Source organism: Aspergillus novofumigatus (assembly GCF_002847465.1).
Source record: "Aspergillus novofumigatus IBT 16806 chromosome Unknown P174scaffold_2, whole genome shotgun sequence".
Lineage (NCBI taxonomy): Eukaryota > Fungi > Ascomycota > Eurotiomycetes > Eurotiales > Aspergillaceae > Aspergillus > Aspergillus novofumigatus.
This window is the reverse complement of record NW_020194275.1, coordinates 3371498-3388871: the sequence shown is the minus strand read 5'-3', so window position 1 is coordinate 3388871 and position 17374 is coordinate 3371498. Positions and strand designations below refer to the sequence as shown.

Below are 17374 nucleotides of genomic sequence, written 5' to 3'. Positions count from 1 at the left end.
CGCTGTTTGTTGATTGACAGAGTCGCAGAAGCACAAATCCACTAAAGGTGCAAAGTTTCATAATGGATGAATCTGACGATAGGGAGATCAAGTTACAGAGAGCTTCCGGTGACTTGGTCAAGGAATTCTCCGCCAAGCTACCATCTCTACTCTGGAGACCGCGGAATGAGGAGAGACAGAGTATTCGAGTCCCGCGAAGATGGACGCAGGCGGCCAAGGCAGAGAGACTTATAAACCTTGTAAGGGCATTCATTCTCTAAATATCGTTGATATAACTTGCTCACAGTGTTACTCTGCAGCTTGAGCCTTTCCAAGAGTGGCCGCAGCTGCTAGACCCGCATCTGCAGGCGCTTCTGCCTCCTCTGGTGGATGCCTTCCTTGCCTACCTGGTCAAGTATCGTGACCAATATGGCTCTAGAGCTCCCAAGGCTGAGCAGGTACTGTATCCCTTGCCAAGGGCTATCTGTCGGCTTCTCTACACCTTTTGCAAGGTCCGCGGGGTCAAAGTTATCAGTCGCTTTCTGAACAATGAGCCCAAGTACCTTGATCCTATGTTGCGGGCGTTCATCGAGTGGGATGTACTCGCTGTGGGCGAATCTTATGGGGAAAATCCGCGACAGTTAGTTTGGGAGGAGCGCTACGTGATGCTGATCTGGCTTTCGCATTTATTGCTCGCCCCCTTTGACCTTTCCTCCTTGTCCTCGGATGATGTCCCGGTACCGTTCGACAATCTGGGTCAAATCAAGCCTTTACCGGAGCATGCGCCAATGGTAGCAAAGTCTCTACTTTCGGTGACGCTGAAATATGTCAATGTCCCTGGTAAAGAACGGGAGGCTGCGACTCTTTTGCTTGCGCGGCTGATTTTGCGGCGGGATATGCAAGCCCTTGGGCTCCTGACTAATCTTACCGAATGGGCGTTTGCTGTCTTGGATCCTGGAAAAAGCGAAGAACTTCCTTCTGTCTACACGTGTATCGGTGTTTTGTCTTTCCTGGGACGATTGGGCGCTTCGGGGCAGGTGGATGAGTTTGCGCGCTTGATCATTCCGACCTTTGAACGCACTCTGCATATTGCACAGGAGCGAACGCGTGTATCTGAGATCATCAGTTCGTCTGCTCTTGCTCGCAAGACTATCATCAAGATTCTGCGAACTGTGACAGTCATGGCACTGTCACTTAGCGAAAGACCAAAGAGCCCAATTCCCGAGGAGAAAGTTTCTTCGATTCTGGAAGATTCAATCGATCATTTGTTGGTGTCTCTCGCCGACAAGGATACACCTGTCCGCTTTGCCGCAAGCAAAGCACTCAGTATCATTACTCTGAAGTTGGACCCGAACATGGCGTCCGAAGTCATCGAGGCTGTCACTGGCTCCCTAGAAGAGAATATACTTTACGAGAAGCCGGATGGCACAATTGTCGCACCGTTCGAAGCGCGAAAGATCGGGTTGCATCTACTTCAGCGAAACCTGAATGCGGTAGATGCGCAAAGGTGGCAAGGCTTGATACTCACACTGGGGCATTTACTCTTTCGACGCGCTCCTCCAACCCATCAGCTTCCACATGTACTGCAACCGCTAATCTCCGGTCTCGATTTTGAACAACGATCATCCACGGGAAGCTCGGTAGGCACCGGCGTTCGAGATGCTTCGTGTTTCGGAATATGGGCAATTTCTCGGAAATACACAACCCAGGAACTGTTGACCCTGAACACGCAAACGATAAGCACCCCGTCGCGTCAGGATGAAGAGAGCATCTTGCAGATACTGGCAACAGAATTAGTATGTGCCGCTTGTATGGATCCTTCAGGGAATATCCGAAGAGGCGCCTCTGCTGCTCTGCAGGAGCTGATTGGCCGCCATCCCAACACCATTGCCGAGGGAATTTCATTAGTTCAGGTAGTGGATTATCATGCAGTTGCGAGACGATCACGAGCGATGATTGACGTGGCGAAAGCCACCGCTGCACTAAGTCACCATTACTGGAGTCCACTTGTGGAATCTCTCCTCGGCTGGCGAGGAATCGGATCTCCTGACGCTGAATCCAGACGACAGGCCGCAAAAGCAATCGGAGAACTCAGTATCCACGAATCGTACAAGACGATCAGCATAGTGCTTCACGGATTACGGCATAAGCTATCGAGTCTTCCTCGCGGGGACGTCGAGGCGAGACATGGCTGTTTGCTGTCTATTTCCGCCACAGTAGATGCCTTTAATGCGCACAAAGCCACAGCGAGGGACAGCAAGGAGCAATCCAAAGCCATTCTCGTTGCCCAACAAGTTACCGACCTCTGGGACATTTTTAGCTCAGCAGTCGGCCCTACCAAGGATGACCTAACACTCCAAATTTCTCGACCGGAATTGACAGCTGAAGCCTCATCGCGCTTGATTCGTTCGCTTTCCCAATCAGTTACCCAAGGAAATGAGCCTACTTGTTCTCAGCCATCATCTACTTCACTGGACAGAGCACATGAGACCCTCTTGCTATGTTTATCCCGCAGTGAAGATGTCGCTATAGAAACATCATCTGAAGCTGTATCCGAGTTCTTCCCTCTTCTATCATCATCTAAACAGGAGCAAACGATCCAAGATTGGTTCGCACACATTCGTGCTACGTGGAAGCTGCCAACGGGCAGAGGACAGATCTCAGTCTTAGGGTCGGTGTTCAGGCAACTTGAACCTGCCAATAGTTTGAGACAGTCTGTGATCGAGACATTGCTTCGCTGCACTGACAAGGAGGAGTTGATCGAGAAGAGGGTAGTAGCAGTCAAAAGCTTGACTACAGGGATTTTGCCCTATATCGGTGAGTTCAGCGTATATCGAATGAAACAATATGCTGACTGCAGCAGCTATCACGGAGGATATTGCGAATCATATCATTAGATTTCTGAATGACTACACAACCGACAGGCGAGGCGATGTTGGGTCCTTGCTGAGACTGGAGGCAATTCAAGCAGCAAAGATTATCCTTCGACATCAATCTCGTCCTGGATCCCGCTCTATCTATGCCCAGAATATGGTGGGTTGTCTTTGCCGGCTTGCTGCAGAAAAGTTGGACAAAGTCCGTCTACAAGCTTGGATTTGTCTACAGGATTTCTGGGCGTCAGCGGAAGACTTTCCACTGTTACAGAAGTAAGATAAATGTATTATTGAATCGGTAGTACCTATGCTGACTGAGGCAGAAAATATGACCATTTCAGCCATGTGTCTTCGACCGAATACTTTGTTCAGTTACTTCGGCTGCAAGCGATCGATTGGCTACGCTTACCATTGTTTCAGGGATTGGCAACATCTGCTGTTGCGGGTGCTGAAGGGCTCGTCCGTTCTACTCGCCTAGCACTTGTGCAGAGCCTCAGCAGCTACAGTGGGAAGGAGCAGCAGATCGAAGCGCGTGCCATTTTGAAGGACCTTGGAGTCATATTGAGCGATAATCTGCACGATGACCGCTACGCCATACCATCAATGGAATTTGCAGCCTTTCTCGTGGACGGTTATGTCTCCTCCGTGCCTGAAGAGTCTGAATCAAGGTGAGTTATTTGGCAGGAAGAGCTTGGATGCAATCGGCTGACTTTAAATTAGTTTCCGAAAGCTCTTCGTACTTGTGCAAAAGGCACACTTTAAGACCACAAATATGGCAAGGCTTGAAGCTGCAATCAAAGTCTACGCTCCTCTGTGTCGGTTGGAACGTCTAAGGACAGACGTTCTGAAGAAGATGGTCGGAATGCTCCTGCATCCGTTTCCCAGGGTATGTAGTGTAATCCTTTTCAACACGGGCGTTTATACTGACCGACTATAGATCCGTTCAAGCGTAGCAGACTACCTATTCATGGAGACGGGTTCAGACCTTGTGAAAGCCGAGGATTGGACCAAGCCCCCGAAGCAACTCAAGGGCCAAGTCGAGAATTTACGGGCGACGTTGCGGCTGTAAATAATAAATATAACTGTAAATATACCTTTATGATGATCGCTGAGTGCTCAAACCGATAATGAACGAACATCGAGAGCCCAGGACGAGTGGACGAGTGAACGAGCTGAAGGGGACCAGCGCCGAGGGAAAAAAAATTTAAATGCATCATCCGTGAATCGAACACGGGCCTCGTCGATGGCAACGACGAATTCTACCACTAGACCAATGATGCTACTACTTGTTCAGTAAGGAATTAGTATATACATAGCTCAATATAGACACCGAGTAAGCTATCTCAGATCAAATGCAAGTTCCGAAGGTCGATACAGAAAGTCAGTAGTTTGAAACATCCAAGCTCACGACAAGGGCTCAGCGGTCGCAACCATGGCCGCAGTACCAGCGACTACTTCCTCTCTTCCCCCTAACCCTACGTGAGTTGCCATTGACTTATCCAATCCTTGGAAGCTACATTGTGCTAACTAAAGCTACGCTCTGCAGTGTCTATGTGTGTCCCCTCGTCCGCATGTTACAACGAATGAACAGCGCATCTAACATCCCTGACAAAAACAGGTCCGTAACCTAGAAGAACGCATCAAGGTCGACCAGCTCAAAGTAGCCTTGGAAGAGATCTTCTCCGAGTATGGCAACATCGTGGAGATCGTCGCGAAGACCAACCTGAAGGCCAAAGGCCAGGCGTTCATTGTCTTTGACAGCGTCGAATCCGCGACCCGCGCAATCGAGGAGGTCAACGGGTTTGAGCTTTTCGACAAGCCGATGGTCCTCGACTATGCGAAAACGAAGAGCGATGCAACCGTTCTGCGCGAGGGCGGGACAGAAGAGCTTGAGGTCCATAAGCGGAGGCGGTTAGCAGAGAAGGGTGCGTTTTTTTCTTCAAGTCTTGCCTATCTCTTTTGGGGTATTGAAGCATGTCGTCCGCTAACCCCGTTTGTCCCTGGTAGAGCGCAAACAAGCCCACGAAGCTCTGGAAGCTCAGAAGAAGCTCAAGCGTCCCCCGGCCCTGCCGACACAGCGCGTCCAGCCAAGGCAGTCAAGGGCGCGGGTCTCAAGCCGACCAGCGGTGCAGCGGCAGCAGTTATCCCCGACGAGTACCTTCCTCCCAACAAGATTCTTTTCCTGCGGGACTTGCCCGACACCGCCGACCAAGAGAGCCTTACCGCTATATTTGGTCGGTTCGAAGGGTTCCAGGAAGTCAGATTGGTTCCTGGCCGAAAAGGGATCGCCTTTGTCGAGTACGAGAACGAGTCTGGTGCCATCAGCGCGAAGGAGGCTACAGCGAACATGCCTATGGGGGACAACGGCAAGCCTATCCGCGTCACCTACCAAAGACAGTGAACTACTCATTTTCGAGCGGCCTTGGGCATCGGGTTCAACACTTGTTCTGGCGTTAGGAAGGCTGTTTTCATTTCTATTTTGTAATTTTTTGGTCTTGATCATGGAGAAAATGATGTGTATTCATCCGCAGAGCCGCATTTCACTCTGGCCTCCTGTGTCTGAGTGATATCCTCATAATATGAGATAGATGAAAACCGAATGTAAAGCGACGAACAAAACATGCTTGAAGAAATGTACATTGCCCAAAGAAACAGCGCAGACACTCTAGAAAATGACATCGGCGTCTTCATTCTCCCCCAGAACATCTGGGGCTTCAGGCGCCGCTGCTTCGACTTCAGCGGCCCGCTTGTCCGCAGCCTCCCTTTCCCTAGCAGCTACAATCTCGGCATCAGCGGCGGCGCTATCCCGCTGCTTCTTGTTTGAAACCTTCTTCAATCGGTAGAACTCCTCCCTGTCCAGTTCGTCGAGTTCCGAATTGATGTCTTGGGCCTGGTCAGATATCGAAGAGATAAAGAGCTCGTAGGGTTACTTACATTTTATAGTGTTCTCGGTTCGAGGAATGATGACGTGCTCACTAATTAAGAAGGTTAGTCTGTAAAGGGTCTACTTTCAGGTGCAAATCGTACATTGCATTCACTATGGTCTTGGTCAGCGTTTCAGTGCCGTCATGGGCGGAAGCGGACTAGGCTCACCTCGTCGATTGACAACTTTGATGACCTCGTCTAAGATCACAAACGCAGTCTAAATACCACACGTTAGAGACGAGCGAGCTCCAGCACATGTAAAGATCCAGTACCTGTAGACTCGCAAGTTCCACTAATGTCTCCACTGCTCGAGCATATGTCTCCCGACACCGCTGGACCTGTTGACCTCCCTTTCCGAGACCAGTCAAGCCAAAATCATTGATCCCTTCCTCTGTGTAGCTCTCAAACTGCGGTAGGAAGACACCGGAGACATTCTCTTGTTTAGCCCGTACTCGGAACCGTGCTTGCTTGGCCGATTCTTGAACTTGGTAGCCGATATCTCCACCAACAGCGTAGCTCACTTCGGCCAGGGAAAATGCAGCGATTTGCATAACACGTCCCATCTTCTGTTTCGCTTCATCGATGCGTCTGGTGATCTCTAGTATACAGATCAGCTTTGAGAATTGGCGGCAGGGTGTGCTCTCTTGTCGGGGAATGTCTTACCCCGGAAACGCCTGCAGTTGGACGGATATATCAGCAAGTGAGATAGATTTCAAAACAGTATTATCGGACTTACTTGGTGAGGGCTTCGCTCTTTCGTTTTAATAAACTGTGACCAGTCTCCGCACCCTTCAGCTTACTCTTCATCAACCCCAGCGACTGGCGGGTCGGGAAGACTGGCTCGCGGCCCTGATAAGGACATCCATATCAATCAGCGAAAGGGTAAAGCGGGTCAAACAAAGAGAAGACACATACCACTGCACCCGACATGGCTGGGAAATGATTAAATGAAAGTAATAATGTTCAAACTAGATGTTACTACTACCAAGGAAGAGCAGGGCGCATTGCTTGGGCCTCTCATTGGCATGATGATACGCACCGTTATAGAGGAAGAAGCTTGGGCCACTTCTGCCCGCCTGGCTGCGGCATGACAGAAGGTCACGTGCTCCAGTCCAACTTCACGTTCTGCGGCGCTTGATCTTTGCTGGTCAACGCGACAAGGAACACAGGAAGCTCTCCAGTTCATGCGACTCTCCCTTTTTCCGACCCTGTGTTGACCGTGCGAGCTGGTCCCGCTCGAACGAGTGGCGAAATGCCAGGGACCCTCCTGCCCCCGAGATCTAACCGGCAACACGCACAGATGGACCGAACGTCTGCCTCAGGGCCAGACCTTTACCTGATTGTAAGCGCTGGGCATGAATTGAGCATTGCAATCGTGGATGCTGACACTGTACTTGCGCGTAGGCCGATCAGGATACTGTCTATGAACAGGATCTTCTTCGGGCTCCTGGCAGCATCAAACCATGGCTTGCCTACATTGAATACAAACAGCAGAATGGGACACTCTACGAGCAGGCCTTTGTAGGATTTCTCCCCCATTTGCTCCGAGATTACATGCTGATAGATTGTTTTAGGTTATGGAGCGTGCCTGTAAACAGCTTCCCAGATCATACAAGCTTTGGAAAATGGTATGTCAAACCGGTCTCTTTTTCTGGGTCGCTTTCTTCACATAAATTTCTGGAACATAGCAATGAATGATCTTACTGACTGTTTAAAGTATCTGGAGTTTCGAATAAACCACCTTCGGGGCCGTAATGCGACAAAATACCGTGGTGAATATCAGAAGGTGAACGCGCTCTTCGAACGAGCCCTCATACTGCTGAATAAAATGCCGAAAATCTGGGAGATGTATCTCTCTTTCTTGCTACAACAACCATTGGTAACACAGACTCGGAGGACATTCGACCGCGCGCTTCGTGCTCTACCGATCACCCAGCACAACCGGATCTGGAAATTATACAAAGCCTTTGCGCGATCAGCATCTGGACAAACAGCTGTGAAGATATGGGCTCGTTATATGCAAATTCACCCAGAAAATGCTGAAGATTATATCGAGTTGCTCGTTGAGCTGGGCCAGTATACCGAAGCTGTCAAGCGGTACTTGGAAATCCTGGACAACCCGAGATTTCAGTCGAAGAAAGGAAAGAGCAACTTCCAGCTTTGGACTGAGATGGTAGACCTGCTTGTCTCTAAAGCGAAGCAGATTCAGACCGGCCCTCAAGTCGGCATCGATGTTGACGCCATCCTTCGGAGTGGAATTGATCGGTTTGCGGATCAGAGAGGGAAGCTCTGGGCTGGGTTGGCGACTTATTGGATCACGAAGGGTAATTTCGAGAAAGCACGCGATGTGTTCGAACAAGGTATTACCACCGTCATGACCGTCCGCGACTTCACCCTGATATTCGACGCCTATGTTGAATTTGAAGAATCGATCATTGGAAGCTTGATGGAGGCCGCAGCAGTCCGGGCTGATAAAGGCAATGTCGACGAAGACGCTGATTTCGACCTTGATCTACGAATGCTGAGATTTGAACAACTTATGGATCGCCGGCCGTTCCTTGTCAACGATGTCTTGCTAAGGCAAAATCCCAACAATGTCATTGAATGGGAGAAGAGGGTGGCTCTGTGGGGTGATAACAAAGAAGAAATTGTCAACACATACACCGCCGCCATCGCTGCAATCAACCCGAAGAAAGCTCATGGAAAGTTTTCTGAACTCTGGGTCAACTACGCCAAGTTCTACGAGAGTGGTGGAGATTTGGACACCGCTCGAGTCATTTTCGACAAGGCTGTCAAGGTTCCCTTCAAATCTGTCGCCGAATTAGCAGAGACATGGTGTGAATGGGCTGAGATGGAACTTCGAAGTGAGAATTTCGATAAGGCCGTCGATATCATGGCCAAAGCTACGCAGGCGCCGAAGAAGTCTACGGTGGACTATTTCGACGAAAGTCTCTCCCCTCAGCAACGCGTTCATAAGAGTTGGAAGCTTTGGAGTTTCTATGTGGATCTGGTCGAGAGTGTTGCAACCTTGGAAGAGACGAGGAAGGTATATGAGAGGATTTTTGAACTGCGCATCGCAACACCTCAGACTGTGGTCAACTATGCCAATCTATTGGAGGAGCATAAATACTTTGAGGATTCCTTCAAAGTCTACGAAAGAGGCCTGGATCTCTTCAGCTATCCGGTTGCTTTCGAGCTCTGGAACCTTTATCTCACCAAGGCGGTGGATCGGAAGATCGGCATTGAAAGATTGAGGGACCTTTTCGAACAGGCTCTCGACGGATGTCCGCCGAAGTTCGCAAAGCCGTTGTATTTGATGTACGGCAACCTTGAAGAAGAACGCGGTCTGGCCCGACACGCAATGAGAATCTATGAGCGTGCAACTCGGGCAGTTTCCGATGAGGACAGATTTGAAATGTTCGAGTTCTACATCACCAAGTCTGCCTCCAACTTTGGTTTGACATCCGCGAGGCCTATCTATGAACGGGCCATTGCGGCCTTGCCCGACCAGGAAGCCAAAGAGATGTGCCTCAAGTTCGCAGAGATGGAAAGGAGACTTGGCGAAATCGATCGTGCACGTGCGATCTACGGCCATGCTTCTCAGTTCTGCGACCCCCGTACCAACGCCGGCTTCTGGCAAAAGTGGGAGGCATTCGAGGTCCAGCACGGAAACGAAGATACCTTCAAGGAGATGCTTCGTATCAAGCGAAGTGTTCAGGCGCAGTACAAGTATGTGAACCCTGACCTATTCACGAAAGTTGATAATGTACTAATATTTATCGAAACAGCACCGATGTCAACTTCATTGCTTCCCAAGCAATCGCTCGCAGCCAGCAACGCGCCCAGGAAGGCGGCACGGAGAGGGAAGGCGAGGAAGCAGACATGGATGCCTCCAAGGAGCGCGCGGACGCCATGGCAGCTCTGGAACGGCAAGCTCGCGCCCCCGTGGGCTTCGTTGCCGCCAGCACCGGACCCGAGGGCGGCAATCGTCCCCTCCGCCGGGTCAGCAGCAGCCGCAGCCCTCCGCGCCCGTCAACCCAGACGCTATTGATCTTGATGATGATATGGATGCCGAATAGTCTTTTTTCGTTTCACATTTATTTCATGTCTCTGTCTCCCGGCCGCCGACATTCGACATCGCTATCTTGCAAAGGCTGCACGCACCTTTCTCCTTAGAAATTCATTCCGCGCTACAAGTCGCATACATACCTACGTACGTGAAAATGTCACTCGCTCAACTTTCCAGTAACTTCTTTCTCTTCGCGATCTCCGGCTGTCGTTGGTTCTGTCTTTCTGTCGAAATATTTGTGGACACTGGATCTGAACCAGCCGCGTATGTCTTTGTCATACTACTAGTTTCCTTTGTTCCTGTTTGCATCCACGTGGGGCGTGATACCGCTTCTATATGGCGATTTTACTTTTTCTTCTGTTTGTATAGATGGTCATTGTGTTTCAATCCACTTCTCAATTCTTGGGAGTCATTTCTGCACAAGGATTCATTCGTTCGTGTTGTTCAAGCAAGCGACCTCGTGCTTGTGCTTAGAGACAGGACACAGTTAGATCTATCGTAGATGGACTTCGTAGGGATGAGCCAGAAGTCGATGAATTCTAGGTAGGACTGTTCCACCATTCCCGGGACATTGTTGGTCGAATGATCATTATATTTACATGTATACAAGAGGAAGACGATGAAGTAGCTACCCACGCTATAAATGCTCGAAGTGGTAAAAGAAGAATTGAATAGAGGATAGACAAGAAGTCCCCGTGGTTAGTTGGTCTCGGTTTCAGGCTTTATGGCTTCGACTTCATTTTCTGACTGCCCAGGCATTGGCTGAGCCTCTCCGACGTTTGCATCGGTGGCCTCGGCGTTGTCGTGGGAGAAAGAAATAGGAGACGAGACCGCGGAGGCTGCAGCGGGCTTTGTGTTCAAGTCTTCAGGGAAAATCTCCTTGAACAAGTCTGGGAGGAATCGCTCCAGGCGTTTCTTGGTTTCCGTCCAGATTGGTTCCTTGCTGGGATCTTGGGACGGCGGCACCAAGTGTCCGCCATCCGCCATGACTAGAAGAATGTTTTTGAGACTTTCGGGAATTGCCTCCGCCTGTAGAAGAGCGTTAGTGTATCCATCCCTCAATGCACCAAGGAATGCAACTCCACGTACCAAGCTATCTCCCTGACCGCTGTTCATCATACGGTCAAGGATATCCAGAATCTTCAGCCAGAGGTCTAGCATGCCTTCCCGGTTCGGAAGTTGGTCGAGATAGCGTAGGAAGATTTTGCAAACCAGTGTTGCTGCTTGAACGCGAGTTTCACTCATACCAAGTGGATCGGAATGGTAGACCTCGGGTTTCAGTAACAAGAGAATAAGTGGGAAGAGGACCTGGTCAAAGATAGCGGTCCATTCCTTATCATCGGTCGAATCAATGTGAACAGAGAGAAGGCATCTTTGCAGAGTGGAAACCGCATGATGCCGGATATCCCGGCAAGGGTTAATGCACTGTGCACTCAGAGACTGGAAAACGGGTGACCAGTAGGCTGACCAAGCTACGGCATTATCAAAGTTAGTGGCCTGTTCTGCTCCGACTAGACACGCTTCATACGTACCTTCACGCTCCTCAAGATGGGACTGCTTAATGAGGGTGGGAACCCGATTCGTCAGGTGATAGATGAGACCAACGGCTTTGACACCGCGAGCAACGACCTCGTTCTCACTGCAAGCTTTGTTTAGCTACTACTTGAGACATCAATTTCACTCTACAAAAAATATACGAACCTTGGCTTTGATGGCTTGACGCCCTTAGAGCGCCGAGAGGCCGCATCCCTCTGTCGTTCTTCGATGTAGCCCACGCTACCAGCGCTTATGAAATCATTGGCAAGACCGACAGCAGACTCATAGTTATCTGCGGTCACTATAGGAGGCACAGATTCAATGATCGTGCGAAGGAGCTCGAAAACTAACGGGGCCGCCTCCGTGTGCTGGTGCAGTCTCTGCAGAATGGACCAGAAGTCGGGGGAGACGGTGAGCTCGTTTCTCAAGAGACCTGGTTCTGAGATGCACAGGGCTAGACCTTTGATTGTGGACACAGCAACACTTTCTAGAATATCCTGTTCGAAGCTGGATATGCCGTGGAGAATCACGGGCACACGCATCAAGGATTGATCCTGGAAAATGTTAGTCGACCTGACATACAATATCGAGAACGGATAGGGTAGGGCATGCGCACATGGCTCAGTCGCAACAAATTGAACAGATAGGAGACGATCCGGGACAGGGCCAGCGAGTGCAGATTCGCTGCATCTCTGATAAAGGCCTGCAACACGGTGGCCAGCCGTTCACCAAGGGCCTCGACGGTTCCTTGGTCACGAAGGGTAAGAACCGTTGCCAATTCCAAATAATACATCATCTTTGGGTCATAGTTTGATTTCTGTGCAATGGCTCTGCCATTTGGCGATCTTGGAGAAGGAATGGGTCGTTCTGGTTTGACAACAATGACGGCTGGAGTAGTCTCTTCAGGTAACTCAGCCATTAACGACTCTACGACGAGAGTGACGGATGAGAGGGGAAGGGATCTATGTCAATGTCATTGTTGGTATCGCACAGGAGCTGGGCTGAGAAAGGGTAATGCACTTACTTAATGTTGAGCAGAACATCATTGATTGCGCATGCGGCTACGCAGTCAACCGTGCAAAGCGTATTGTCTAGCTCCTCATCTGACGGTTCTGGGGGATCATCGGCCGCATAGCTGGAGAGATAAGATGTGAAAGCGGACAAGAGTCCTGTCTCACTACCACGTGCATCACGGTCTACGACCTGTGATGGGGGTTGCAGTGGGATCGAAGGGATCCCGAGTTCAGCAATCATATCACTTTCAAATGAAGGAATGAGCGAGTTGATGAAGAGGTTGCTGATGATTTGGAAAACATATTTCCAACTTTGCCGAACAGCAGACTCGTTTCCTGCCAGAACCCGGAAAAGAACAACCGTGGCTAGCTGGGCTCTGAAGTCTCGCCCGAACTTGACGGCAAGCTCGCTGACCATCACGGTCTTCTTCCCAGCTTGGACCTCCGTGTTAAGGGCCGTGCTTGGCGGCTTGTCCGTGGCAAGAGTGCTAATGGAGGCGAGACTGAAGATGATGCGGTCGAATGCCTCGGTTATGCCGTAACGCGCAGCGATCTGTGCGCATTGATCGAAACCCATCACGACTCGAGAGTAGACTGCATCGTCTGAGGCGGACATGAAGACGTACGAAAGCGTTGCCACGACTGGTTTCCAAGTTGCTTCAAACATCTCCGAGTCGTAAATGTTGGTCTCCCCAACCACCAGGTCTCCGGCAGACGAAGATTTGAGAAGAAGCTCGCGCCATGCATAATCAAAAGCGTGTTTATTCTCATGCTCATCGGGTAGAATGATCTCGTTTTGTTTGATTGAGTCGTAGATCTCTTGAAGGAATTCGGGAGCAAAGTCTTCTCCCGCATTGACTCCGCGCAGATTTCTTGCAAAATCATTGCAGGTCATGCGATTCTGGGGCCTGATATTAGGATTGTAAGCATCTGTGTTAAGCATAATAATGCCGTATGTCAGCACGAAGAGTGCATCCTTGTCTGCAACGCCCTTTGGGTGGGCTTTCTGGACGAATTTGTCAGAGAATGTGGTCACGATCCTTTCAATGAGAGCAGATTCTCCAGGAAGACGGAAAGCACCGAGGAGATCTCTCAGCGCATCGACGACAGTCTTGCCGGAGAAGTCAAACAGATCGACAAATGCGTCAAGGATTGCTTCATTGGATTTCTTAGAAATGAACTCTCCAAGAACCTTCTTCGATATCCGAGTCGTTCCCTTCAGGAATCGGGCAACCAGGATAGGATCGTCCGGGTTTTCAATGATACCATGAGCTGCAAGATATGCAATTCCCGCCTTTGGATTTTCATTGAACTTTTGGGCGCCCTGTATGATGGCCCTCTTCTTTTTGCGTTGGCTTTTCAGCATCTCCTTGGACGGAAAGCCCTCGTATCGCGGCTCGTCTTCGAGACGATCGTATATGAATTGAACGTACCCCAACAGTGCATCCAGACACAATGGGGGCACATTGGTAGTGCTCCACGTCGCTGAATCAGGAAAGGCATTGCGGGAAAGTAGACCAACCATGTCCTCACAGAGGTCTGCCCGATCTACCTCGCAATCATAGTTGACGAAAAGCTCCACCATGAAACTGGGAATACGTGCCAGCACGCCGATGCTCTCAACCATGGCTTCCCGAGTCTCTGGTCTCCTCGAGCCACCTTCCAGACCTAGTTTCTGTCTATCCTTGACGGGGACCGGCGTGGACCTGCCGCTGCTGGTCTGTGAAGGAGGAGGTTTCACCAGCTTGGGTGCTTGGGGTACCCCATCATACAGGGCCGGGTCGATGCCAGGTTCTCTCGGTATCTCTACGCGAGGATGAAGACAAGCAACTAGATAGGACAAGTACAGCTCCTGCTGTAGCTTGAGGACGGACCGGCAGGTTAAAAGGAGAGTGCCAGCAACCCTGAGCGACCCACTGAGAATGGCTAGATTTTCCGAGCGAACCAACTGGAACAGGTGACGGCAAAGATCGTCTTTCGCCAATGCGGCCAAGCTAGGATGTTTGGCAATGGAAGGGCCTGCGACTTCCAGAGCCACATCTATAATCCGCAATGCCATTACCCTCATGGGGTCGGTATGTTGTCGGTTATGTGGATCAAGCAGGTCGATGAGGACACGGAATAATTCCCGGATAGAAGGCAAGGAATACGGCTCGACCCCGTTCCCGAGATCGTCCTCTGGGTTCGGAGGCGCGGCGACAGCATTCCCGCCGGCAGCTTGATCGGAAGGCTCATCCCCGCCGGCGCGCTCTCTTTCCGGTCCCGCGGTGTCGGAGCCCATGGCAGAAGGATGTTGGGAGGTTACGGTGTTCCCATCAACAGAGGGATCCATCTTAAGGCCCGTCTGCTCGGCACTGTTCCCGGCTATGGTCAGAGAGCCCGAATCGACCGACTCTGTGACTTCCAGCTGCGACAACCGTGAAAAGATCACTTGGCACATATTGACCATGGCCATTTCGGCGGATCGCCGCAGCACTTCCGAGAGGCGCACTTGACAGCACATGCTCAAACCGGTTTCCATCATTTCACAGACACTTTCATCGCCAAGCAGCTCTCCCTCCGGTCGGGATAGCATTCCCTCCATCAGTTTGAGGATCCTCAACAGAACAATCTCATCCGCAGCGGAGTCACTGGCCTCGAAACGACAGTGGGTTATGGCGGCCGACAAAAGCTGCATGGCCATGGAGAGCCGAGGTGAGTCGCGATTAATGATGTTATACGCGAAGAACTTGGTGATAGCGATCAGGGCGAGGGAGGTGATCGAGGCCGAGGTTGAGGATGACCGGATGACTTGCAGGAAGGGGTGCAGAAGTGCCGGTGTATCGAAGGTCCGAATGTCTTTGCAGTCCTTCAGGTCGCTCCGTAACCGTGTAAACGCAGAGATCAGAGGGTTATCTTGCATGCTCTTGCCTTTCTTACCCCTCAGGCCCCATCGATTGGCCAAAGCATGATCGTCATCCATGACAGACAGTCTCGAACGAGGACGGGGAGAGGCCGCGCCATTGCGGGGGCTCGGAGGGGCAGATGTATCTTTCTCATAAACCCGGGAGGAGGCATTTCCACCGAGAATGGCGGCAACTGACGAATGAGCCCAGCGGGCATGTTTGCGCATGGACGAGGTGACGGTGATGCATTCTGTTGTCACCAGAGCCACTGGGTCAACAGCGATGGACAGGGAGGAGCTTGACATGACGGAGAGGGGGAAGGAAGGAGCTCTAGGGAGGTTGCTCAATGACAGAGCAATCTCATACCATAGCCTGTCACTCTGAAATAGGACAGAGGTGGGGGACTAGAGCAGCACAAGTAGCGTTGGAGTCGAAGAGGAACGCAACAGCTGGTCTTCTCCAGCCTTTGGATAGCTTACCAAATCGGGTTTAGAGCAAGTTGCAGTAAGAGTGGCTGTTACGGTATGTAACGATACCTTACTTAGGTACTGGTGGGGTTTGTATTTATTGTACCGTTGGTTACCAGCAATACCAGGCTGATCAATACCTACGTGGGTTCTCTCTGGTCTATCTAAGTAGCTTCTTTATTAGTCGATGAACTCAATAAATGCAAGGAGGTCAAGATGATGGATCTGATGGATCTGATGTTGCTGATGCCGGTTCAACTGTCAGGACAACCTTTAAGGGGTCTGTCTCATGGTAAGTGGGAACCCTGCATGTGCATCCCTGAGGAAATAATCCTTACATAGAGCCGAACTATCTAGAATATTGACGAGAGATGAACAAAAGATCTCTCTTTCCCAGTTACATATTCGATGGTCTGGAGTGATCTTTTAGAGCGATCTGTAGTACTACCGTTGAAGATGTTTGAGCCTCAAAAGACGATAACCTGGTTAAGGAGTTTGAAGTACCTTAGTTAACTCCTCCGTACCTTGGAATTATTCTCCCCGATGGGGCGTCAGTTCTCCACTTTCAGCCTACTTTTAGGTTACTACGTACTTATCGACAAGATACTAAGGTATTGTTTATTTTGGATCAGTTTCAGATTCCCTTGCACACACTGGTATACAGTTAGTCATAGGAGGGATCAGGGCTGACAGTCTAGGAGAATTGTTTACTTACTGACTGGCAGGTGCTTGGTGACAACCTCACGTGTTATCAGCTGCAAAGCATGTATTATTCAGAAAGTAAGCGAGAAGATGGTAGATATAGATAGACACCACCAGCCTCTCGCGCGCTTAGAATAGCTGATTGTGTCAGATAACCTAGGTTAGTTTGTTACTCAATCAAGTATGTTCCATAGATCTGATCTCGTGAATCATCTTACACATTAATTCCCCTCTTTTCCCCTCACTACCGTCTTTACAACCAGTAAATCATCATCATCATCATCATCATCTTCCTGAACAATCTACTTGCAGACTGATAGCATCCTAATAGACTTCAGCAGGTTAGACTGAGTCCAGAATCGCATCTCAGTTGATCATCGCTCTCGGACAAGCCACATTCATCCATCTGCAGTGCCTGTAATCAATCGTCCAACCAAATCTCAGTCAACAACTCATCGCTGTCTTGACTACTTTTTCTTCTTGTTTTGTTGGATAACTCCACCCATCAGCATTGAGATTATTATTATTATTATCATTATTATTATCATCTGATCCTTCTTAATTCTTCTTTTAAAGAAAGTTTAGGCCGTCGGGGGATTCCATTGCCAGTTAGCTATTCAGTTCTTCTCCCCACCCTCCCTCTTCTCCTCTCCTCCTCCTCCTCCTCTCTCTCCTCTCCCTCCGCTCCTCCACCTTCTCTTGACCTTTTTTTCCCATGGAGGGGATTCCTTCTTCGTCTCCTCGTTGGATCATTTGAGGGCCAGCATTCGTTCATTTACTTATTCTTTTTCACTTTACTTTCCTTTCTTTCCTTGTCGTTTGAGCATAATAATATCCTCCCGCCTTTAATTTGGTCGCATCACAGTACCCCGTGTGACTGTTGTTGTTGTCACTCTTTCTTGACATATTGTCTTTCATTCTCTCT

General features: G+C 50.0%; 6 protein-coding genes and 1 non-coding gene across 7 annotated transcripts; 4 read left to right on the top strand and 3 right to left on the bottom strand.

Annotated features, from left to right (window-relative positions):
* Positions 1 to 42: 42 nt before the first annotated feature.
* P174DRAFT_502041 (tubulin-specific chaperone D) lies at positions 43 to 3998 on the top strand. Its single transcript, XM_024831065.1, has 6 exons — positions 43 to 239; positions 300 to 2796; positions 2843 to 3125; positions 3176 to 3520; positions 3573 to 3738; positions 3790 to 3998. The coding sequence occupies exons 1-6, from the start codon at positions 63 to 65 to the stop codon at positions 3919 to 3921; spliced, it is 3600 nt and encodes a 1199-aa protein (XP_024686072.1). The 5' UTR covers positions 43 to 62; the 3' UTR covers positions 3922 to 3998.
* A 63-nt stretch (positions 3999 to 4061) lies between these two features.
* P174DRAFT_t35 lies at positions 4062 to 4132 on the bottom strand. The gene has a single exon. It is a non-coding gene; the product is annotated as a tRNA-Gly (tRNA).
* Positions 4133 to 4284: 152 nt separating this feature from the next.
* On the top strand, positions 4285 to 5253 carry P174DRAFT_418436 (U1A/U2B'/SNF family RNA-binding protein; the record flags this gene model as incomplete). Its single annotated transcript, XM_024824693.1, has 3 exons — positions 4285 to 4331; positions 4399 to 4405; positions 4471 to 5253. 3 exons carry the CDS (start codon positions 4285 to 4287, stop codon positions 5251 to 5253), a joined length of 837 nt encoding a protein of 278 aa, XP_024686071.1.
* A 90-nt stretch (positions 5254 to 5343) lies between these two features.
* Positions 5344 to 6707, bottom strand: P174DRAFT_449090 (H(+)-transporting V1 sector ATPase subunit D; the record flags this gene model as incomplete). The annotated part of the gene is made up of 8 exons (XM_024828808.1): positions 5344 to 5735; positions 5787 to 5827; positions 5880 to 5889; positions 5946 to 5994; positions 6050 to 6375; positions 6441 to 6451; positions 6514 to 6626; positions 6693 to 6707. 8 exons carry the CDS (start codon positions 6705 to 6707, stop codon positions 5518 to 5520), a joined length of 783 nt encoding a protein of 260 aa, XP_024686070.1. The 3' UTR covers positions 5344 to 5517.
* Positions 6708 to 7029: 322 nt separating this feature from the next.
* Positions 7030 to 9856, top strand: P174DRAFT_510481 (mRNA splicing protein SYF1; the record flags this gene model as incomplete). The annotated part of the gene is made up of 6 exons (XM_024831681.1): positions 7030 to 7119; positions 7182 to 7298; positions 7352 to 7405; positions 7495 to 9506; positions 9566 to 9765; positions 9819 to 9856. 6 exons carry the CDS (start codon positions 7030 to 7032, stop codon positions 9854 to 9856), a joined length of 2511 nt encoding a protein of 836 aa, XP_024686069.1.
* Positions 9857 to 9914: 58 nt separating this feature from the next.
* On the top strand, positions 9915 to 10446 carry P174DRAFT_110929 (uncharacterized protein). The gene has a single exon (XM_024821022.1). The coding sequence runs from the start codon at positions 10001 to 10003 to the stop codon at positions 10346 to 10348; it is 348 nt and encodes a 115-aa protein (XP_024686068.1). The 5' UTR covers positions 9915 to 10000; the 3' UTR covers positions 10349 to 10446.
* P174DRAFT_449088 (Sec7 domain-containing protein) lies at positions 10296 to 15681 on the bottom strand. The gene is made up of 6 exons (XM_024828807.1): positions 12407 to 15681; positions 11999 to 12344; positions 11548 to 11936; positions 11379 to 11485; positions 10936 to 11318; positions 10296 to 10875 (listed from the first exon to the last, which is right to left on the bottom strand). Exons 1-6 carry the CDS (start codon positions 15583 to 15585, stop codon positions 10546 to 10548), a joined length of 4734 nt encoding a protein of 1577 aa, XP_024686067.1. The 5' UTR covers positions 15586 to 15681; the 3' UTR covers positions 10296 to 10545.
* Between the last annotated feature and the right edge of the window lie 1693 nt (positions 15682 to 17374).

Bases quoted from the DNA above. Each gene is read 5' to 3' on its own strand.
- P174DRAFT_502041 (XM_024831065.1), top strand. From the start codon at position 63: ATGGATGAATCTGACGATAGGGAGATCAAGTTACAGAGAGCTTCCGGT. The intron at 2,797-2,842 runs GTGAGTTCAGCG...TGACTGCAGCAG, and splicing joins AGGGATTTTGCCCTATATCG to CTATCACGGAGGATATTGCG. The intron at 3,521-3,572 runs GTGAGTTATTTG...ACTTTAAATTAG, and splicing joins CCTGAAGAGTCTGAATCAAG to TTTCCGAAAGCTCTTCGTAC.
- P174DRAFT_110929 (XM_024821022.1), top strand. From the start codon at position 10,001: ATGTCACTCGCTCAACTTTCCAGTAACTTCTTTCTCTTCGCGATCTCC.
- P174DRAFT_449088 (XM_024828807.1), bottom strand. From the start codon at position 15,585: ATGTCAAGCTCCTCCCTGTCCATCGCTGTTGACCCAGTGGCTCTGGTG. The intron at 11,937-11,998 runs GTGCGCATGCCC...AACATTTTCCAG, and splicing joins ATTTGTTGCGACTGAGCCAT to GATCAATCCTTGATGCGTGT. The intron at 11,319-11,378 runs GTACGTATGAAG...ATAATGCCGTAG, and splicing joins CCATCTTGAGGAGCGTGAAG to CTTGGTCAGCCTACTGGTCA.